Source organism: Stegodyphus dumicola, chromosome 9 (assembly GCF_044657685.1).
Source record: "Stegodyphus dumicola isolate Sdum_Otavi_A_Nest chromosome 9, ASM4465768v1".
NCBI classification, from domain to species: Eukaryota; Metazoa; Arthropoda; class Arachnida; order Araneae; family Eresidae; genus Stegodyphus; species Stegodyphus dumicola.
Genome location: NC_140776.1, coordinates 153725996 through 153751188, shown reverse-complemented (window position 1 = coordinate 153751188; position 25193 = coordinate 153725996). Strand labels below are relative to the sequence as shown.

At 35.1% G+C, this 25193-nt stretch overlaps 1 protein-coding gene across 3 annotated transcripts in view; it reads left to right on the top strand.

Moving 5' to 3' along the window:
* Positions 1-13388, top strand: part of LOC118184878 (glutamate receptor ionotropic, kainate glr-3-like) — a 180096-nt gene extending 166708 nt beyond the window's left edge. For all 3 annotated transcript variants that reach the window (XM_085824257.1, XM_085824256.1, XM_085824255.1), the window contains 4 exons: positions 997-1132; positions 3531-3760; positions 8015-8274; positions 11870-13388. In XM_085824257.1, coding sequence (XP_085680383.1) covers positions 997-1132; positions 3531-3760; positions 8015-8274; positions 11870-12131 — 888 coding nt within the window. In that variant the 3' untranslated portion in view covers positions 12132-13388. The remainder of the gene's footprint in view (positions 1-996; positions 1133-3530; positions 3761-8014; positions 8275-11869) is intronic.
* Positions 13389-25193: the final 11805 nt, after the last annotated feature.

Sequence of the window (25193 nt, the reverse complement as noted above, 5' to 3'; positions counted from 1 at the left end):
CTTTCTAAACTTAACAGTTCTTATTTTATTTTTTTTTTCTTAGTGTGTGTGTTAGTTAACAATAACTTCTGTTTTTCCTCTATGTCTTTTAGCTAATTCTTGCATATTTCACATGAACTACATTTTTCAACTTATGCCATTTGAATAATTAAGATTCTTTTTCTTCTAAAAATAAATTCTTTATACTGCCATACTAAAAAAAATAAAAGACATAAAACTTATGGCGATTGAGGATTAGAAGACCCTTAAAAGGGGGAGTATATAAGATTTCTTCTTCCTCCTTTCCGCATGCCTTCGTGGTGTAATTGGCAGCCTATTTAACGTGTATTCGAGAGAACCAGGGTTCGAGTCCTGGCAAGGGCATTGCATATTTTTCGTGCCTCCTGCTTCAAACACCCAAAGATTGTACAAACAAAAAGCAAAAACACATAGTTATAGCAAGCATTGATAAAGATAAGCTTTTGAAAGTTTCAGTCTTAAACAGTTTCATACGTTTTTTTTTTTTTTTTTATGATCATTTAATTAAAACTCTTAGGTAATCAAAACAGTTATGCATTTTAAAGAGGCAGAAGGTTTATTTTTAGAGGTCTTTGCATTATACCGTCTGAAATAAATTTTGCAATGTGTATTCAGTTATCCAAATTTCGAGTTGGAACAAGTTACAAGCTCCGAGATAATGGGCATTCATTGCAATCAAAGCAAAAGATTTTTAATCAAATACGTATATTTTAATTCTTTTGCAGTTAAATCAGATATAAATGCAAAATAAAAAAAAAATGTTTTGCATTCGCTCATTAAAAAACAACCGCCTCCTTCAAAAGTTGGAAATACAAACGTGTAATTAAAAAGTTATAATATTCTAGGAGAAAGATATTACTTTTAAAAGTAAAAATAAAAAAGTATACGAATTTAAATGTCTGATCATTTAAGAAAAATACGTTTATATGTTTTTGTATTACTTATGACGGAAAAAATGATTTTCGATTCCCATTTTAGGTATGGATTGGTCTTATATCAACGTTAATCCTTTGTACAGCAGTTTTATACGCAATTACTCATTCGCTTCCGTGTAAAAGTGGTATCAGAAGAGCCTATAATATCTGGTTTTTGCTGCGAACACTAGGACAGCAAGGTGGGACACTTTTATTTACACATTATTATCATTTTGAATCGTCTTTTATCGTTTCCGTGCCATATAAATCTGCATATTCAAATATTTCGCCAATGTTAGTTAAATGACATAGATAAGTCAAACGTACTTAGGTGCGATCTCCAAATTCAAAAACTTACATATTTGACAACTAATACCAACAGCACAAAAGTTTTGAAAAACTCTATTCTACTTTTTTATACTCTATTCTACTTTATTTATACTACTCTATTATTATTATTTAAACTAAACCTTTCTGTTGGTAGTATTAATATGTAATATTAAACCATGAACAAACTTATAGGTAATTTAATACCCGTATAACAGTTAATAATCTTCATGTATTCTAAGGTCACTTGTTTATTGGTAGGGAAATACACTCTTTTACAAAAGAAATCGAAGTACCAAAAAGGACTTTTGCGATCGTGACGAAATTTTGTTTGCAAAAACATCTTGATCGAACATGCAAATTATCAAAGTTTCAAGGCAAATGAACAGAAATTGCAATCATAGCGCGCATTTCTAGGGCGTAATTCGCAAAGTATAAAACTAGTAACAGAGGCGGAATTTTTTTTTTTCTGCCATTGTAATTCCGTAAAGAAGCAACTAAAGATGCCATTACGACGATATCGAAGACTAATCGACTTCGAACGTGGTCGCATTGTAGGGCTGCGTGAAGCTGGGTGCTCATACCGAGCAATAGACCGCCACATGCAGCGTACGGACACTGCTGTGCAAAGATGTTGGCAGCAATGGTTACTACAAGGAAATTGCCGACGAAATGGAGGCTATGGAAGGCCAAGGATCACAAATGCGAGGCAAGATTGGATGATTGGTCCGAACTACCCCAACGGTATCATTGTCGACTATTCAACGCTCTACAGCCACGTCTATACCTCCCGTGGTACCGCCCATATCTCACGGTGCTTGTCTGTGGCGGGGTTACGATCACAAGGGCCTTTAAGACGTTTTCCTTTGACCCCCACAACATCGGTGGAGTCATTTCGAGTGGTATCGCAGCCGATCATCATGGCTGCCATCAGACTGCAATCGTATAGTGCTCAGCGATGAATCCCAATTCACTCTTGAAGCAGATTACCCCGGCGTTCGTGTCTGAAAAGGACGGGGCCAGCGGTCTCAGTCACCCTTTGTTTTACAAAGGCATAGAGCCATAAACCCTGGTGATGGTGTGGGGTGCTATTTCTTATGACAGCAGGTCATCTTTAGTCATCCTCCGTACATCTTTAACAGTTCAACGATATGATACCATCCTGCGGCCGGTTGCATTATCCTTCATGGCACGTCATTCTGGGGTCATTTTCCAACAAGATAATGCCAGCCCACATACTGCTCGCCCAGCAAAGTCACCAGACCTGCCACCAATCGAGCATATCTGGGGCAAGGTAGACCGACAGATTCAGGCACAACAAAATATCGCAGATCTGGAGCGACACCTGATGAATCCCTGGCAGAATGACATTAGGAACCTCTACCACTCCTTGCCTCGACGAATTCAAGCATGCATTGCCGCCAGGGGCGGTTCGACTAACTACTAATTTGAACACTCAATGAGTGATTGTAAGCCGTGAACAGGTACTATGACCTTGATTTTTTAATCATCTGTGTATGAGCTATACACATATTCAATTTTATCTAAATCAACCACTTCCTTCATGGTGCTTCGATTTTTTTGCAAAAGTGTGTATTTTCAAAGATATTTTATGGGAACTGGATTAAAATATTGCACCGAATTTAGCTACATGTTGTAAATTCATTCCAGTAAAATAAATATACGTAAAATATTGGCGAAATTTTTAAGAGATTTTGATGAATCAAGACAATTAATTTACAACATGAATATTTTCTGTCTAGTAACCATTTCTGAAAATAGCCCTTCTTCAAGTAGAAGCATCTGTGGAATCCATTTTGCAATGTCCTTCCTTGCAACTTACTTTGTACTTTTATCACTTCTTCTATGTTCACCAACCGACGACACTTAAATACCTTTTACGCATCAACTCAGGAGACAGCTAAAAGTCGCATGATTTCAAGATTAAATATTGCGGTGAACTTGGAAGAGAAAAATTGAGAAGCATCTTGAAATTTGAAACCGCGAGAGACCTTTGAGCAGGAATTTTGTCGCGTAATAGCATCCATGACTTATCATTGCAGACTTATTATTCAAAATTAAAGTTACCCTCACTACCAATATGATCACTGTAGTGTAATTTCCATCTCTCAACATAGGCCTGAAAAGATATTTGCCATGATATTTTAATCTCTTCGTTTAATATATTATATGAATTGCAACGAATTCCTTTTCTCTGGTCTCTTCGAAGTAATTTTATTGTACCTGAATTATTATTATTTCTTGAATTAGGAACTCCTTCCCCAGCACCTGCTCGCTACAGCATCCGTTTCTTTATCTCCTTTTGGTGGTTCTTCATTATGGTGATTTTATGGAGCTATGCTGGTACTCTCACTTCTTTTATGACTTATCCTGGAAGATTGTCTACCATCGATACTGTAGCGAAGCTTCAACGGGCTCTAAAGTCACACAGTATACGCTATGGAACAACTAAAGGAACCACATACGAAACTTTCCTCAAGGTTCGTGACATTTTCTCTCAAACCTTCTAAACAGTACGAAAACTATGCTGGACACTGATATCATAATTCTTAGCTTTGAGTCAATAATTCCCATAAAAAATGTACTCAAAATTAACAAATGTAGAATATTATTACAGATTGAATGCGTCTTGAACATAATGGATGAGACCAAACGTACATTCGTGGTCAATGAAATTAGCTCACCAAGAAGAAGGCATCGGATACAAGAGAAGTTTAATAGACGGCAAGGGTACATATGAAAGACATGACATAATTTCAAAAACAAAAAATAAAGCAATTAGTTAATAACTTGTAGGTGTTAGTTTATCCTTTTTCAACAGGCCGTTGCACAACAACATGCTGTGTTATAGGCCACGGTATGGTCTGGCTTTAAATTTAAGATCTGCTTCACATTGTTCTTTGGCAGATAAACCACACGACGTCAAATGAAACATCACTATTTAAGTCTGGCGCGATTAAAACCCATTGAACGGTATGTGACTTGCGCAATCCCCCTAAATTTGGATCATTTGCATAACGACAGATACCCTAATTATATTTACAGTTTCGCGATCATGGCATGATTTCGTCTATAGGTGCTAATTTCTTTGATCTTGCGTTCATCTGAGATTTTTTAATATTTCTATGCACTATTTGGAATCTTCAATGTCTTTTATATATATATGTAATAATAAAATTCCATAGTCAAGCATACACTTAAAATTCTAACTGTATGTTCTTTTCATTTTTAATGGCGACGTCCTCTTATTTGAAAGTACGTGGAATTAAATCCACAGCCCCGTAGTCAAGTTGTTTTACCCGCCTTTTCTACACGTACAGTTATAAAATATTCTGGAAATATTTAAAGCTAACTGGATTGGCTGATGAGGCTGACGTCATTTCTTGGAAGCTCCGCCTTTCCAGAAGCTATAAAAGGACTCGCAAAAGAATATCGGGGCTTTTCTTTAATGTCACGATGCAGTAAACTTCATACAAAAAGTTATTAGTAATTCTTTTTTATTTACTCCGGATATCTGATTTTGTAACTGCTATTTTCTCCTGAAATATAATAAATGGATCCTGTTTTTTAAAACTTATCGTCTGATAATTTAAGTTACGACAAAAGCTGGTACATCACAAGGAGTAGGCAGGATTAAATAGTGTACTCAACAGCCAAGTAAGAACATATTTTAAGAAATTATTTTTTCTCAGTGTGTGAACTAAGTTGCTACGACAATAGTTTGTTTTAAATATATTAAAGTAATTACGAGTTTATTTAAATTTCAAGTCTTATTCTAATTAATAGTATTCTAAGTAAGATTTGATATTATCCTGAAATGTGTAGTGATAATCATAAAATTTGAGAATACAAAATTTTATTTAAGTCTATTATTCTATGAAGTGTTGATAATACTCTGAAGAGTTTTTGGTTTAAAAAAAATATTTTAACTATTATAAAAATATATAGAGAAAAGTGCACATTTTTTGTTCTCAAGAAAATTTTAAAGTTTCAGTTACAATGTCGACAAATTAGGAACCCGTTAATCTTGACGATTCACTGAACGTGAATCAAGATACAATAGATTTAAATATTATTCCATGTGAATATTCTAAGGACAGTGACATAATTTCTTGGTTAGGTTATTTTAACAAAGTCTGCCAAAATAAGGACGAAAATTGGAAACTTCAAAATATATCTCGTTACATTAAGGGCAAAGCCCTCTGGATCTATATTAAAAATTGCCATGAGCTAAAAACTTACTCAGAATTTGGACATATATTAAAAGAAAACTTTATCGATCCCACCTTAACTACTTTCGGTGACTTGGCTAATTTAAAATACAACGCCAAAGAAGACATCACGAATTACTTTCGAAAGAAAATGGAAGTGGGTAAGCGGCTTAATTTGGATAAATCAATTATTTTAGAAGGTTTGACAGATGGTTTGCCAACGAACTTAAAGTCTTTGATGATTGTTCAAAGTCCCGCTGATCCGATAACTTGGCTAGAACAAGCCCACAAACTTCGACAAATTCATGAATTTAAAGATGAAAATTCACAAAATTATAAGAGAGATAGAAATAATTAACAATTCAGACAAGCTAATTTCCGAAATAATAATCGTCAGTTTGTTGATAATCGACACAATGCATCTAATTACAAACCTCATAGTTTTCAACAAATTGGAAATAAATCTAACAGCAATATCAACAACGGAAAGAAAGTTGTAAGTCACCACACTAATAGTACTTTTGACGGTATAGCCCCATCACCTTGTAGAATATGTACCAAAAAGGGGATACCCAATTCTTATCACTTGGCTCAAATCTGCCCATTCCGAAATGAGAACAACGAAACTGAAACTAATTTTAATGGGGAAAACAAAAATTCGGGATCTGATTCTTCGAGAATTTGACAACTAAGAATTAAGGGATTTTTATCATATGGCAGATCAGTCGACTGTGTCGTCGACACTGGCGCGACATTGTCTATCATCTCAGAAAAATATGCAAACAATTTACAGTTAAAAAATTCAAAACGTGAAAGGTATTAAAATTAGACAAACTAAAGGAAATATTTATATTGATAAAATGTGTAGATTACAAATGAAAATTGGAAATATTATTAAACTAATTAACTTGTTAGTGTTAGATACTAATTTAGATTATGTTCTTTTGAGTTTAAATTCATGTAAATTATTTGAATTAAAAATTGATTGTAGTAATTTAGTGGTAACTCAAAGAAATGAAAACATTCCAAATTCTGTGAATGTAAATAACAGAGTTTCTTTGCATGTACAACTTTATCAAGTACTTGAAGAAAACAGTAATGTAATGCCATCAGTTAAGACAAAACCTAGAAGTAATATCTCTGAGGTAATAAGTGTTGATGAAAATAATATATCTAATGAAAATAATGTGTCTAAAGATATAATAGTTAATGAAGGTAATAAGTCTAATATTATGAAGTTTAATGATGATGTCTAAGGTAACAAGAGTTAACGTAAATCATGAAAGTAATGTATAACTAAAAATTTAAAAACGTGATGTGAAAAAAATAGTAGTGAAATAACAACAGATTCAGAGAGTATGGAGGAAGAAAACCCTGAATTAATTAAATTGTTAAATAAATATAATATAAGAATGTGTTTTCAAAAATAAATATGATGTAGGTAAAATTAATATTGAACCACAACGAATTAACTTGACTTCTGATTTGCCTGTCACTTTAAGACCTTATCGAACTTCCCCTAAGGAAGAAGAAGAAATTAGACGACTACATTTATGATTCTTCAACAATTTATTTATTCCTGACAAAAGCTGGTACATCACATATATATCCCATCTAAACATGATCTCAATGTATTTTTATATAATATTATAAATAATTTTGAGAATGAAACAATATTTATTGAACAAAGAGGAAGTAAAGATATCATTGTCCAGCTTGAGAACATTTATTGAGGGACAAATTCTTCTTTTCATCCTGTCTGACTCTAAAATCTGGAATTCTGCTTCATATTTTACGTTACATGTTAATAAACTTTTTGATGACGTCTTAGTCAAGTTACCAATTAAAGATGTTTATTTACCAAGATAAGGAAAAGTCTTGGAAATACTAGGGATGCTTCACAGTTTTAAATATTTGCTGGCGTATCTGATGACATCTTAATCCCTGAAATAAAGCCATCTAGAGTGCGTAAAAAAAAAAGATCCTTACACAGATATTTTACCTCTATTGAAACAAAAATCAAATTCAAGTCGTAACATAGTTGCAACTTAAACTATGTTCACGTAATAAAGTAAAATAAAATTATCGATTTAAAGCTGACGAAATTTACAATTACCCCAGAAGAAAACGATTTCCTTTATCATGTCGATAAATCAAGAAAGACAACATGTTTACTCATTTTTATATCCTTAATAATTTTCTGAAATAGTGTTCAGCTTATTATTAATAATAAAAGGAGGAACCTAATATAACTTACATCTCTTGATTTAGAATATAAATAAATTTTTTATTCACATCCTCTAATAGACTAATTTGCTTAAAGCCAAGATATAGCGGAAGAAAATTTGCACCTGTGAAGGAACATTATTTCCTCCAATGAATATCTAATAAAGATAAAACATTTCTCGATTCTACAGAATTATATTATAGCTGACAGCGCCAATCTTAAGGATTTAATTGAAGCAGGCAATGGAACTATCTTTGCAAAACATTTTATAATAGTAATTTGTTTTTCTATTACAGTCTGACATGGCAGATGTGGATCCAATATTTGGAGAAAGCTTGGAAGAATATCCCGAAAGTCTAGTTCATAATGTATCAGAAGGCATGGATCTAGTGTTGAAAGGAAGATATGCATTTGTGTATATGAAAATGGTTCTTAAATGGTTTGCCGCCGTTACGGGTTTTGACAGATTTCGCCTTGCTAAAGATGTATTTAGTACCGAGGCTATAGGAATTGGAATTCAGAAATGCCATCCTTGTAAAAATAGCTTCGATCACATGTAAGTAGCACAAAAGTTTAAGTAATGTTAAATAAAAGTGATTGTAAAAAATTCAACTTTAGGAATGACGCTGATTTTAATGAAGTTCATCATGTATACTGCTTAAAACAATTAAAGGATATTGCGGTTTTAGGTGGATCTTGTGGCTTGGAAACATTTTAGCTGATTGATACATAGTCGACAGACGTAGTAGGTTATATGAGAATAAATTACACATGTTTAGCAGAAAAAAAATGCATTTTATTGCGCATTTGTGTACAAAAGGAAAAAAACACAATTTGTGCATATGATAAAAAAATAAGAAAAGGTGTTTTCTTCAAAGGAAATCATTTTCAGTAGGGGGTATGGTTTCCACGGACGGCCAGCAACGTTGAATACCTTTGAGGCATGGAGTCAATGAGGCTATTAATTACAAGTTGGGGTATTCTGTCCCACTCTTCCAGAAGAGCTCTTTCCAGTTCTTGGAGAGTTTGTGGGGGTGGTTGGAGGCCAGCAACTCGTATCCCTAGAGCGTCCCAAACGTGCTCTATTGTATTCATGTCTCGAGAACACGCTGGCCATTCCATTCGTACGATTCCTTCCTCGAAAAGGAAATCCTCCACCAGGTTAGCACGATGTGGCGTGCAGTTATCGTCCATTAAAATGAAGTCATCTCCGATTGCTGCAGCGTAAGGGACTACAATAGGTCTGAGGATCTCATTCCTATATCGGCGACCAGTCAGAGATCCATCTCGAATGATGTAGAGGTCTGTGCGCCCGTCAATGGAGATGTTACCATACACCAACACTCCCCCACCGCCAAATCTGACACTTTCGTGCACGAACGCAGGATTATTCCTACTGCCACGGTCCCTCCAGATGAAAATACGCCTATTATCGGGATGAACAGAAAAGCAGGACTCGTGAGAAAAAAATAACATTGCTCCATTCATTTCTCCTCCAGTTCACATGCTCTGTTGCCCACTCCCTGCGGTCGCGACGATGCCTTGATGTTAGTCTAACACATACCATCGGTCGGCGAGCATACAAACCTACACCATGGAGCCGGTTTCGGACAGTCTGAGTTGAAACCGTGGTGCCAGTAGCCGAGTGAAGGTGTTGTTGGAGAAGAGTAGTATTCATATTTCGGTGTCTCCGAGCCGTTAACACTAAATAACGATTTTCATTGGGCGTTGTTGCCCGTCTATGACCTTGCCCTGGTCTTCGGCCTGCACTTCCAGTTTCCAAAACACGGTTCCAGATCTTGGAAATCACACTTTGTGATACTCCAATGGCTTGCGCTACTTCGGCTTGAGTTTGACCCTCTTCTAACCTACCAACAACTCTCCAAGCTTCTGAATCGGTTAAATGACTTCGCTGAGACATCGTACTCATCGAAACAAAGCAATCACTGAATGCCGATCATCCTTGTCTTCATTGTCTTTTCTTCAGTCGAAAGTCAAATTTCATTCGCTGCCGCTGAAGCGACGTTTTTGACGTCGAACTGAAAATTAGTGTCATTTGTGATTCTCTTCTTCCATTTTTCGGCAAAAAAAATTCGCTTATATCTTTATTTTATATGAAACTTACAATTCCTTTAATTGTTTTGAGCAGTTTATTTCAAAAGAACGATTTATCTGACGCAGATCTCTTCGTGGAATAGGTTTCATAAGATTTAGCGTTTACTCGATAAAAGCATCAAGAATTTCTAGTATTTCTTTCCGGTTGCAGCTGAAAAACGTTGCAGTAAAAACAACTCAAGGGAAAAATAAAGTCGTACAAAATATAGTGGGAGAAAAGAAAGCAAGGAGAAAACACTGTGATACAAAACATCGTCGTAGAAAATAAAGCGGTAACTTACCAATTTTAAAACGTCGTTATAAAAAGTATTGTAATAAAAGTTAAAGCATTTACAAACTATCGCATGATGTTAAGATCGCAGACATGTGCTTTGAGACTTAAAAAATTTTAAGTCTGTAAACATTAGAATTTTGACAGAAATCACTCAAGCTATAACGATTTTGAAATTTTGATTTAAGGAACTAGAATAATATTGTTGAGTGCATACGGGTTCGTAATAAATTGAAGGCACAAGTCCGATGAAAAGTGAATAAAATTTATTTTTATCACAACAAATATGGGCAAAATGCTTAAATTTCCTCAGATATTGCTTGCAATATGGCAATACCTCAAAGTAGTTATCTTTTTCAAAAGATTTATAGTTTACAAAGTGTTCAATAGAACTAATTCAAAACATAGAAAGCTAATTCGATTTCACCGCGAATTCGCTACAGTAAACAACAACAGCTTTCTAAACAAAACTCATAAAACAACTGAACTGAGATGTTCTTTCTCTGGCTTTTATACGCTTTTTAATCTGCACAAGCATAGTCTGGTATTTTCTCGATTTTTCCCGCAAAGCAAAAGCGTACAATTATGAGATATTTATTTATTAAATGCGCGTGCTCCTGTACTTTTAATTTTCCCGGCGCAGCTTTCTCTTCAAATAAGTCAGGGAAATGAAACAATTTAATAATAATTCTATTAAAAATAGCAAAATAAATAAATCAATACAAAAACCGTAACAATATATTTAGGACAAGAAAAATTTATACATTTCTCGTATAAACACTTTTCGTATTTTGTTTCATATAACAAGTGCATACTTTTCATAAATGTAAGTACCGGAGGGATGTGTAGAAAGTTAGGTTTCGTAATTTTTACAAAATTGTTTTCTTTAAATTTAAAAGGCCAAAACACGAATATTTGCGCCATTTAAAACGTTCTTGTAACTGGAAGTATACATCTGTTACCGTGAAAGACCGAAATTGGAGAATGTCGACTTTCACCGGAGAATGTCAACATTCACCAAATACGTTGGTGAAAGATCGAATATTGCATTACATTCTTGTACATTCGGACCCTCACCGGTATATGTCGACAATCAAAGATATGCTCTGGTGTAGGTCGAAAAGAGAGGAGTATATGTACGTGCTGTCATTGCAAAAGGAAGTGTTCCACAAATAAATGCAGTTGTAAAAACAAGGACCTCTTGTGCAATTCAAAGTGTCCTAATAGTTTAAGTTGTTGCAGTAAATAAGATTTGAATCACATAATTTAGTAAGTTTTTAACTTCTATTATTTTCCTTTCTCATTTTGAATGTACTGTGTGTTTTAAGTTCTTATATTCTTAAGTTCTCGTTTTAGTCTCAAGTGCTTTTTTTCGAGACTGAATTACGGAGAAGAAAATATAATATTCTTATATGTTCAACTTTCACCATTAGCACATGGTGAATATCGACATTTACCGGTGTAAGTCAGAAATAAGAGTATTTGGAAAATATTTCGGACATACACCAAGCGACTATGTGAATGTTGACATTCACCGGTGAAAGTCGACATTCTCCAGATTTCGGTGTTTCACCGTTAACATATCTACGACCAACGGTTGCGAAAATAAAGGCTGGGGAAAGGACTTCTTTTGTATATAAGGTGTACATATATATTAAAAATTTATTAATATTTCTAATAAATAAATAAATATCTGTAAAATTCTATTTGCATAGCATTTTATAATATCCACACATAATAACAATTTTTTTTTCTTTCTCTGCAGAATAGACAGACTGGAAGAAACAGGATTCTTCAGCAAATGGTATGTCGACGCTTTTACCAAAGCAAGCATACAAGCACCACTGGTAAAAATAGAAAATGTACGAGCTCTTTCTATGGACGACTTACAAGGAGCTTTCTACTTTCTGAGCATCTGTTTGGGAATATGTACTACAGTACTGATTTTAGAAATTCTGATATCCGAACTATTTAGCATTAATAGTAAAAAACAGAGAAATAAGAAACATTATCCTAAAATAAAATGAAAATACGTGATATAATATACTTAAAAATTATTTCAAATAATGATTCAAAATAATTAAATTCCTAACAAACTTTACGGAAATATTTGTAAAATATTATATGCAGATTTAGATTATAAAAATATGATAAAGTGAATGATTATATTAATACAAAATGCAATTATTAAATCTTCACCATTTTTTCTGATTATATACATGCCATAAATGTAAAATATTTCAAAAGTTTGCAAGACGAAGTGTCACCTGAACGGTTTTTTTCAGGACAAATTATGCGATTCTGAGAATTTTTACGGAGCCAGTTTCACATATTAAATTCATTCGTCCCTTCTTAATTGATATTTAGTAAGTTAAAAACAACTCATTCGTAGCAAACTTCTTTGAGGGCTGGTAAAAAATTAATATTTCCATATACATTTATTTAAAAAAGTCATGTAAACAAAATGATCATAGTCTACACTATTTCATTCGCTTCTTAATGGAATTATTGGCCTATTTCCTAAAACCAATCATTCAAGAAATACAGCTCTAATATAAAAAGTTTTCAAATTTCAAAACACTTTATTACTTTGTAGAGACATTAGGATTTTTCGGAAGCCAGAAAAGATGAAAAATAGCAAACGCCTTCGCCGGGAATCGAACCACGAACCTCTGAAATACCGGCTCAGTGTGCAGAACTACTACACCACGAAGGACGCTAGGAAAGTGGGAGAAATACCTTATATGCTGCCCTTTTTAAAGGGCGACTAGCGTTTTAGGGGACCTAGTCGCCAAATCCTGGGTGCAGAGAATCATCATCCACAACCCTTTTAGTTCGAGCGCCACTTGTAGAGACATTAGGATTTTTCGGAAGCCAGAAAAGATGAAAAATATCAAACGCCTTCGCCGGGAATTGAACCACGGACCTCTGAAATACCGGCTCAGTGTGCAGAACCACTACACCACGAAGGACGCTAGGAAAGTGGGAGAAAAACCTTATAACTTAAACAATTGCCTTAAAATATTTACAGTATTTGTTAAAATATTTATTTAATGTAAATGTATTAAATATTTCTTAAATACTATTAATATTTCAAAACATGTATTTTTTAAGATATTTACATAATGCATAAAAAGAAACTAGAAACTTGCTAGGTTTGCTATAAATGCTTTGTGTGTGTTCCACTGGCAATTACCAAAGAGGTGAAGAATGTTTTTCATCCATATCTGTAATAAAAATTCTTCAATCTGGGGCGGGTATGGTAAGAAATGCTATTTAGTACATTCCTCTAGCGCCAAGAACACTGCCAACGCTTCGAAAACTCTACAGTATTACAATGATGACCAATGACAGAAGAAAGCTACTCTAAAGTTGCGGACATGCATTGTAACCAGTGGGCACACGTAGAACATATGTAATATGCAAAGAAACGCCAGTGATCGTCCCTCTTCTTTTTATATACCAATTACTATTAAAGTTCTTCTGACTTATCTCATTTGTTTGACAGTACCATCAGAACAAGTCCACGAAATTCATCATGGCAAGAAGACCATGTTTGCGCCTACCGTTGGCAAAAGCCTTGAGCACCGACGTATGACTTAAAGACTAGTAAGACAAAATATCATTTTCAACGATCTTATCCATTCGGCCACTGGCCAGTGCTTTGTCAGACAAGCAAGGTAAAACATCACTCGCAGAATTTTTGAGACCAGAAAATTAGTGAATATGGTGAATCTCCCCAAGATTATCTGTTTAAATATAGAGATATCTTTCTAAACGACTTTCTAAGCGGTATTGTTTCGTGTTTGTGTTACATATGGGAGAGCCCACCAGCGGCCGAGCGGTAAAGTCGCTGAACACTGCTAGTTCGGTCCGAGGTTCGAATCCGGCGAACGGGCTGGCTGCATGGGTGTTTTCGTGGTTTTCCTCATGTGTAACGTGTAACGAGCCAGTTTCCCTTAGAAAGTCCTCCACGAAGGCATCCCTCCCCTTAAGCAGATAGCCTTAATGTGCTTAGCCATAATTAAGTACACCACCACCACTTATGGGAGAAGCCACAGAAATGAGATGCAACCGATCTATTACTGTAGCTCTTGCGTAATGTTGCGCACTGTTGCGAATAATTAGTGTACGATTTTTTCAAACGTGCTGTTTCAGCATGAGAGTATGGCCCACCAGTGGCCGAGCGGTAGAGACGCTGAACACTGGTAGTTCGGTCCGAGGTTAGAATCCCGCGAACGGGCTAGCTGCATGGGCGTTTTCGTGGTTTTCCCCATGTGTAACGTGTATACGAGCCAGTTTCCCTTAGAAAGTCCTCCACGAAGGCATCCCTCCCTTTAGGCAGATAGCCCTAGTGTGCTTTGCCATAATTAAATAATCCAATCTAATCCAATCAGCATGAGAGTCGAAAGTTGTTATGTGTAACCAACTCCAGTTACCCCAAGAATAATTTTAACATAACTAGCTTAAATGGGGTGCCATCTTATATGTCAACCCGTATTTTTTGTAGGAAATATTTATAACGATGTAGAGGTGCCTGTGCCTTATAGGAGGCCATATTATATTCGTCAATATAAAATCTAATGGAAACATAATTTTCAAATTGCTATTGCTGCTCAAATTATAGGTAAATCTTTAGAAGCAAATCACAAAAACTTCCTCAAAATGTTACTCCGAAGCAACATTATTAATTGCAATCAATTTTGGAATGCATAACTATAGTTGGTTATATGTGAGTTAAAAACTTTGTGTGCAAAGGCATCCCAGGGGATTATTCAGTATTCAAAAAGAAATTATTGTATTTTCTCCAGGAACAAGCTAGAATTTTGTTTCGCAGGGACAGGTACAGGTAAAAGTTATGGGAGACACCAGCAATGTACCATGAGTTAACTGGCAATGCCTTTCCATACTAACTAACCATAAAAAAAATTTAATTCATTCTGAGCTTTATAAGAGTTCATAAAGAAAGGTTGAGGAGATAGCGTCTGAAGCTGTCCAAAGGATCTAAAGTTTACCTGTTATAGCACATCGTATAATTTCACCTTACACCCCGCATCCATTAATTATTAAAAAAAAACGATTTAGAGCATAAAGAGATTACAGTACAATTTCAGTGCAAATTAATATTTCCCAATTAAACTGAGAACATTTGTTTTGATGTAACAAAAATAACAGATAAACATAATCATACAATATCAGAGAAACTGTGAGTAAGAATCTGAGAACTTAAGACATAAAAATGCAAGACCTGGAACAATAGAAAAATATTTTGACAAGAAATCAACATAATTTTTAAAAAAGGTACTTAAAATGCTATGTTGGAGCAGATTGTTACAGTTTGTAAAGTTCATAAGTGGAATTCTTTCATAGGATGTAAAAGTTTAATAAATTTATGCAACATGAGGAACTTATACTTGGCAAAGATCTAGGCCTTAGGAAGATATTCGTTGCATAATTTTTGGAAAATTAGGGTATTTAAAGGGAATAAAAATCAGGAAAGTGGCTTATTATTCTAATCGCACGAATGATTAGAAATAGGCATATACAAACAAAAGGGAACGCCAAAGAGCGCGTAACATAACAATGCGGCGCTTAACGGTCGAGTATAAAATCCATTGTTGTTGAGTATCCATAAGCATAATTTCACAAGTGCACATCAGTATCGCACTTGTGAAAGAAGAGTTTCAAAAAATCTACCAATAAGCTTCTATTGTGAAGGTGAATCTTTGAAACTGTGCATATGAGAGCATGTTGTTGCTAACATTTTATTTTGCTTTTTTTTTTTCAGTTATAACAAAAAATGTATGATATATGAATGCTGCTATTATTTTAGTAGATTTCGTAATCTCTCATTGTATAAGTTTATTTATTCGTCAACATTTGACTTTCGCGAAATTTATCACGTACTGATATTCGGCTGTAGCATATTATCGCTCTTCATATCGAGAAAATGACAGAAACTACAATTAGCCTCGAATATTATGCATTTACCTGTGGATTAAGAGAATTCAAGTGTATTCTTTTAATTGAGCTGAGAGTAACTGGAAGTGTTACAATGAATCTACTATTTTCTTGAATTTATTCGTCTTCAATAAGATAAATTCATTCTGTTTAAAGAATATTTCTTCTGCAGGCGATACATTTAAGAATGAACAGTTATTAATATGAAATTTAACGCCCTAAATGTGTACGAAAGCAAATTCGGAAAGTTTACTTATAAAGTTTACTTATAAAGAATAATTAATGTACGATTTTTTCAAACATGCTGCTTCAGCATGAGAGTCGAAAGTCACTAAGTGTAAACAACTCCAGTTACCCCAAGAATAATTTCAACATAACTAGAAAAAGAATAAAATTGTGCACTGGATATTATTATGTACTGCACATTTACTATTATCTTTTTTATATAGACTGCAATAAAAAAAGTACTGAGCCTGTTACTGTTTACATATATAATTATGCTTATGTTTTATTTAACTTCGCACTGAAAATTTTCAAAAGAAATCCACGATGCTTTAATTATTTTGCACAGGAAATTGCGTGGTAAAACATTTTTAACCATCTTGCTTAAAGCGCAGCAAAAGTCCTGTGAAATGATAGAAATATTACTGGAAGCCGACTGGTCCATTCTAGAATTCTAGAAGGTTCTAGTTCAGTTGCGGTACACATGTGCACTTACGAAATATTCTACCTGTACCAGCGATAGTGATACTGATAATGCAGGCAACTACTCTAGTTCTGCGCAACGGAACGAACGCAACAGAAACATTTGGTAGACTATTCAAAGTTGCTCATGATAAGGTCTTCAAACCTACCAGTCTAACTACGTCAATCTTTCAGAATGCCAACACTAGTTCCCAGATAGTGATACATATACTGGAAACGATTTTTCAGCATGATGATCCCATAAAGACACTACAGCTCAGAAGGAAATACGAACTAGTATTGAACAATATTTTATACTTCGTCCATTGCTGATTCTGAACCTCATCCACAAGTAAGGAACTGAATGACGTAATCAAGAAGCTCAATCCAGGTAAAGCTCCAGGTCCGGATGGGCTTGATAACGGCATTCTCAGAAATATGCATAACACATATCCGGCAATACTTTTCTCCAATTTACAGACATGCTGGAGAATTCGCCGCTTTCCAGAAAGCACAAAAATAACAGAAGTTGCTCTCTTCCTAAAGGGAAATAAAGATCCAAACGAGGCTGCTTCTTATAGGCCCATCTGCCTGCTCCCAGCCATGAAAAAAAATCCTCGAAAGAATAGTACTTCAAAGACTGAATTTTTACATTCATGTTAATAAACTCATAACTACTAGGCAATATGGCTTTATAGCAGGAAAGTCAGCGGATCACATACTGAATCACCTACGGAACACGGCACTTAGAAACAAGCAGAATAAACTGCATACTGTTTACTCATCAGCACAGACATTCAAGGTGCCTTCGATTCGTTGTGGTGGCATGATGTTATGAAATGCCTCAAAGATATCAATTGTGCCAAAACTTTGTGATTTGATCTAGAGCTACCTGAGTGAAAAACGAATTGAAGCTACAACGGATGGAGCCGTCCACATGCAAAAAGTGACAAAAGGCTGCCCGCAGGGCTCCTGCCTAGGTCCACTTCTGTGGAACCTGGTAGCAGACACCGCGCTCAACCTGTTTCATGATGATGAAACATCAGAAATAACAGCGTATGCTGACGACTTCTTACTAATTTCAAACGGTCACAGCTGTAAAAGTTACGAGGTGAATTCCCAAAAAGCGTAAGACAAAATAGTCCGCTGAGCTAGTGAACATAAACTCAAAATTTCAAGAGCAAAAACAAAAAGAATGCTAATTAGCCCAGGAAAAAGGCACGAGCGTACCCCTTGAGTAAACCTTCACGGCAGAAATATACAATTCGTGAGACATTTTCGATACTTGGGTGTGATTATAGACGACAGATTCTCCTGGCTCCATCACATCAAGGATCTTAAAGAAAGGCTGCGTAAATTGTCTAATACAGTGCGGAGAACAGCTGCTGCTAGCTGGGGTGTCTCCTCTCAGATGCTCAAAATATGGTATGCCACAGTCGCTGATCGCATAGCTATTCATGGCGTTTCCATATGGTGCGTCAATGTCACGATTAACATGCAACATGCATTGAACTCCGCGCAAAGACCATTTCTTCTGGGCATCTGCAGAGGATTCCGTGCCTCTCCTACAACTGCATTAAATGTATTGGCTGGGCTTCCGCCCCTGCGCTTGACAGTACAGAGCAAGAGTGTTGTTGTGAGAGTGATCAGACTAAAATAAGACGTTACTGTTTGGAGTAAGACTTATGTATCCTCAGACTACGAGAATCACATTGTCCACTTTCCTTGCCACCCTGAAGACTTCGATATAAAAGCAAACTATAATCCTCCAAGTGCATTACAATTCTTAGCCGTATATATTGATGGCTCCAAATGAGAACTCGGGACTGGCAGTGCCTGGGGTGCAATGGAGGGTGACCACATAATCCATTTCTGGGCTAAGAAGCTTCATCCCAGTAACTCGGTGTTTCAGGCAGAACTTACAGCCCTAAAGGCAGCTCTGGACTTTACTGCTAACAATTTCAGGTATAAAGTAATTTACACAGACTCAATGTCAAGCTTGCAGGCCATCCAGGGCGGCCGCAGTAGACATCCCAACGTCAGAGACATACAAAAACTATTTCGATTCCTGCAAGTCTGAGGCCCCAGTTACAATGGGTTCCAGCCCATGCGGGGATTAAAGAAAATTAAACAGCGGAAATGATTGCGAAAGCCGCAGCCAATGAATCCCACGTGAGTAGCATTGGTGTGCCCCTTCCGCACTCATATCTGAAAACTACTCTCAAATGTGAACTAATGAAGCAGTGGCAAACCTACTGGGAGACAAGCATCACAAGGCAGAAGACTGTATTATTTCCAACCAAAAGTTAACCACAATTTAAATAGCAGCTCTTCGCAACTCACACAGTATCTGACAGGACATGGCCCATATATGTCCTATCTTCACAGATTTCGCCTAAGAGACAGTGACCAATGTATTTGTGGCAGTACTGGTGACCCAGATCACTATCTGTTTGACTGCTCGCACACAGGGAATTCACATTTAAAAAGACCAACTGCAATTAATATACCGGGAAGACTCAAGAACACAATTAAGAATAAATATACGCTCAGCCGCATTAGAGACTACACTACAATTGCTAAAAGCATTGCTGACAGCCTGGAGTGACTTCTTTCCTTGAACACCGCGCCATCAGCAGCCCGCTTCGTATATATATTAATTTACTTAATGTCGTGTTTTTTGTTTGTTTGTTTGGCTTTATTTTTGCTGTTTTTAATTATATTTAATATTATGATTAATCCAGAACTCATTTAATGTATTCCACAATTTGACATCTTTACATCTGTACCTGATTATTATACCACATCCTTAATATAACTGTATTCCTAACATGTACTATAATATTGAAAAGTGTTCCGCTTAGTCTCAGCAGCCCCCACCTTGCACCTTCTTTCCATATTCTTGTCCTTATTTCAATGTTCCTCGTTTTGTGGCCAATCCCAGGAGGAGGACACAGTTACTAAGCTCTTTATTGATATTTATTCATGAATTTATTTTTAATTCCATCGACGGGATCCAACAGGCTGAAAAGCATCTAACCCAGTGGGCCAGCTGTTCCGTCGATGGCGAAAAGAAAGAAAGTGAATAAGAGGGCCTAAACACAGAAGCTTGTTCCTTTAGACTGAAAATAAAAATTGTGTAGCAATGTATGGTAAGTACTGTTTTCATTTAAGCTGCTTTCACATCTCCAAGCGAAAGACTGAGAGGCTATCTGCGGCTTACTCTCGACATTTTTTTTTTTTTTAATTTTAAAGTAAACATTACCTATGCGTCTCATAAACGCGATGATACAACAATGTTAGTTATCTTACATTTTCACAGTCATTTGCCAGGAGAAAAGAAAGCTACTGCAAATAGATCAAATATAGAAGATTAATTTTAGCGATTCAACTGAAAAATACCGATTTTTATCTCGCATAATCACGTTTTCCTGTTTTTAACATTAGGAACTATCATTTAGCATCAGTTTTAAAGTTCCATAACAAATTTATATTGTTTCAATTCGCATTATTTTGCTGTTAATAAAATTATAAGCTCATTAAATAAGGATTTAAAATGTTAAGATTTAGATAAGTTTAACATTTTCTGTTTTGATCGAAAACATTTTCTGTAGCGATTGCTTGAAAACTTTGTTTTCATACAATTTCGAAAACAATTAACTCTCTAAAATGTAATAGAAATGCAAATGCTTTAAAATGGAAACGCTGGAAATATTCACTGTGTAGTTTTAGAATGTAGATTCGTTATGTAAATACATGTACTTTGGTTAACAGATAAGCAAAATGTTAGATACTATGTTCTAAAAAAATTGTGCGTTAGATAGATATCATCCAGTTCCCTTAGACAATCTTCCTCGAAGATATCTCTCTCCTTAGGCAACAGCTCTCGAGCACTATACCGTAATTAAATAAATCTAACCAATTTTACGTTTAAAGGGGTGTAAAATGGTTATTTCAAAATTCTCAAACTCCAGATTCGAAACATAAAGCAAAATGATCTTATCAACCTGAGTTCACACCGCTTTTAGGCACCTATTCAAGCTCACAAAGAATTTCTTGCATTTTCAGTCTAGCATATGGCTTATGTTTGGGTCTCGTCACAAATAACACACACTAAATAAATTCGCTGGTTCGATTCTTTATTAATTCTCATAATTAATTACAATTAACTCATAGCTGTGACCAGCCCTCTTACACCGTTGATGGCGATTCTCAAACTCGTTAGATCATCACATTACAGATGCGCATGCGTGGATTACATTACAGATGCGCAGGCGCGAACATGCTGCCCCGAGTTGCAATGCTTAGCATTCAACTATTGTAATTAAGATATAGCATAAAAAAATTAAACAAGTATATCATAAACAATTTTGAATAAGTACTATTACATAAAAATCATTATTATAATTAGACATTTACCATATACATTAGCGTACAACTCAAAGCAATACAATATAACATTTCAGTTACATAATGACATTTTATGTGAAGCACATTCAATACTGTACAATAACTATAAAGACAATACTCATTTTTGTATTCGTAAGACACATAATTTGCTAATTGGTCGTTTGAAACTTTGTTTAATCTCTTTAATTCTGCATTTGCACCTACAAAATTCGTAGCGTTATCACTAAATAGTGTTAAACTTTTACCTCTTCGTGCAAAGAAACGTTTCAAGGTAGCTATTAATGCTTCAGATGTTAGGTCTGTTATAAGCTCTAAATGAATGGCCTTAGTAACCATACAAATGAAAATACACACATAAACTTTTTGATACATACCTTTTCTCTGATTTTTGTATTTAATTAAGAATGGGCCACAGAGGTCAACTCCAGTACAATTGAATGTAAGATTAGCTGTGATTCTTTCCTTGGGTAAATCACCCATGATTTGCTGAGCTACAATGGGATTAGCTTTAAAACATACTATACAATTTTTTACAATTTTTCTACAAACATTTCTACCACTTACAATCCAAAATTTTTGTCTTATATGATATAACAAAGATTGAGGACCCACATTCAAATATTTTAAATGATAGTAATTAACTATTAACTCTGTTAATTTATGTTTAGAAGGCAGAATAATAGGAAATTTTTTCTCATAAGTTAAATTGCTATTTTTTAATCTACCTCCAACTCTCAACAGTCCATTACTGTCAATGAAAGGGTTAAGACTTTTTATAGAACTATTTCTTGGAACAATACCTGATTTTTTAAGATCATTTATCTCATTTATAAAATACTCACCCTGTACTAATTTTATTAAAGTTTCTTCAGCTGCTCTCAATTCTCCCACTTGTAAATTACCTACCTGCTTTTGTTCTTGCTTACAATTCTTGTAAAACCTAAAACAATAACTTATAATACGAATTAATTTTAAATACTTATTACTGCAATTCAATAAATCATTAACAAAATTTTTCACATTCAGATTTAAACATGTAGATAGTTCAGAATCAGCAAAGTTTTTAAGTTCATTACTGTCTTTTTCAGTAATTGCTGCAGGTATAACTCTTATAGGGTACTCATCCTTCATTAAGAAGTCAGGCCCGTTCCACCACAGTTGACTTAGTTGCAGTTTTTTGGCAAACATACCTCTAGATATGAGATCTGATGGGTTTTCTTCAGAAGCGATATGATGCCACTGTGCTATTTCAGTCAGATCTTGTATCTTTGAAATCCGGTTTGCGACAAATGTCTTGAGCAGGTGTGGCTCTTTGTTGATCCATGACAGCACAATCATAGAATCGGTCCAAAGGTGAATAGCAGTAAGCTCCAATTTTAATGATGATTTCACTCGATGCATCAGTTTAGCTAATAGCACTGCTGCGCAAAGCTCAAGTCTTGGGATTGTAGTCTTCTTTAGGGGTGAGACACGCGATTTACTGCACACCAACCTCATTGATGTATGGTTTGTTGCTGATGTTGCTTTACAGTAGATAACTGCTCCATAGGCGGCCTCTGAGACATCACAGAAACCATGTAATTCAATCTTGATTCTATCCGGTAATAAAATACATCTAGGGACTTCAATGTTTTTAATTAGTTGCAAGGTAGTGGAGAATTCTTTCCATTCTTTAGCCTCCTTTTCTGGCAAAACATCATTCCAGTTCAATTTTAACAGCCATAATTTCTGCATAAATATTTTTGCTACAATTATAACTGGAGAAATTATACCCAATGGGTCAAAGATGCGAGATATGACGGATAACACTTGCCGTTTCGTAACCTTTACGTTGTCTTCGATTTTAACGTTGAAGTTCAAACAATCTCCTTTTGACTTCCATAAAATACCTAATGCTTTAGATTCTTCTGATTTACCAAAGGGATATGTTTTGTCGTTTGTTTGACACAGTTCAGTAGCATTACTACACCACTTATGGAGTAACATACCTCCACTCTTCAAAATGCCTATTAACTGATTTTGAAGTTCTAACGCAGAACTTAGCGACTCAGCTCCAGATAGAATATCGTCCATGTACATGTCTTCTCTCAGTACAGGTGCTGCTAAAGGAAGTTTATCTCCTTCATCCTTTGACAGCTGTACAAGTGTTCTCATTGCTAAAAATGGTGCACTCACAGTTCCATAGGTTACAGTAGTTAGCTCAAAGTTTTTAACTGGCTTATCAATGGCTTCTTTCCATAAAATCCTTTGCAACTTCCATTGATCTGGATGGATAGAAATAGCTCGATACATCTTTTGTATATCAGCAGTGAAAGCAAAAATATATTTCCTGAATCTCAGCATAATTGAGAATAAATCATCTTGTATCACACCTCCATTATACTGTATAGAATTTAGAGAGTTTCCTTTGGTTGTCAAAGAAGAAGCGTTAAATACTACCCTCAAGGGAGTCGACTTACTTTTCTCTTCTCCCCTATATACTCCAATATGAGGAATGTAATATGAACCTCGTTCCTCCTCGCTTTCACTCACCTCAACCATTTGTCCTAACTGTTGATATTCTTTTAAAAAGTCTGAATATAATTTTAAATATTCGGGATTCTTTACTAAGCGTTTCCATAAGGAATTTAATTTACTCGTTGCAATTTGTTTAGAACTTCCTAAAGTGTCCGGATCCTCCTTTAATGGCATTTTAACAACGTACCTACCGGTTTTATCTCGTGTATAATTTTCTATGAAATGTTTCTCACAAATTAAAAATTCTTTGTTTTTGGGTTTATCAGTTTCAATATTTTCTAATTCCCAAAATTTTCTGAGAGTTTTATCTAAGTTGTGTTCTTCCTTTATCAACCCACAATGAACCCTGTTTTCAGTCTCTGTTGGAATACTTCCAGACACGATAAAACAAAAACTGTATCTTGAAAAATAAGATCAGGATTATTCATTCGAATTTGACTCGGTTTCAAAAGTTCATAAAAAACTCCCGCTCCCAACAACATATCTACCCTTTCTGGAACATTAAATCCTTCATCTGCTAATTTTAAATTAGGAAGATCTTGCACTGAAATTTTAATTTTGCGCGAAGGTGTTAAATCAGCAGTTATTTTTGGAATTACTAAAAAGTCCAAATTCTTTATAAAAGTTCCTTCTTTATTGCATATCGAAGCATTAATTTTATGCTTTATTGTTAAAGTAGCATCATTTACTCCCGAAACGGAAATGTTTGTTTTTTCTTTCTCTAACTGCAAATGCTCAATAAAATTCCGTGTCAAAAAGTTCGACATACTGCCCCCGTCCAGCAGACACTTCACTCTGTGTTTCCTTCCCTCGTTATCAATTAGAAAACATACGACTGTTGAAAGCAGAACTGTACTCTGTTTATTCGAATAATTGCTAATAAATGCCTTTTGAACGAACTCCTGCGCATCAACATTCAAGGTCGATGAGTCATCTCGTTTGGGAATGTTGCAGTCAGATACATTTGTTTTGTTTTTATTTTGTTCCGATGAACATTCTTTCTCCTTTACGATATTATTTACTTTCGGAAAGTGAATAGTTTTGTGGTGCCGTTTTTGACAAAAACAAGAATATTTCGATGGGCAATTTGATACTGAATGCATATGTAGACAGTTAAAACATAATTTATTAGATTTCACAACCTGTACTCTTTCTTGTACCGGTAATTTTAAATACGATGGGCATTTTGCCAATCCGTGATTCTCGTGGCATAAAATACAGTTCTCTGTTTTAACATCTGATAAAAACACTTTAGCTACACTTTTTGAGCTATTATACTTACGATTAACATGAGAATTCTCAGTAAGAGGTTTTCCTCGTGACGTGAAATATAAATCTATTTCTTTACCTAACTCACTAGGTGAAAACCATGAATCACCTTGCCTCACAGCAATGTGAGAAGCTGTTCCCGTATCTAAAGATTGGTATAACCTATCTGAAACTATTAGTTGCTTGAGGGTCTCGAAGTCAGTTACCTTCCTTAATTTTAAATAATAATCCCAAGTAGTTACTAAGCG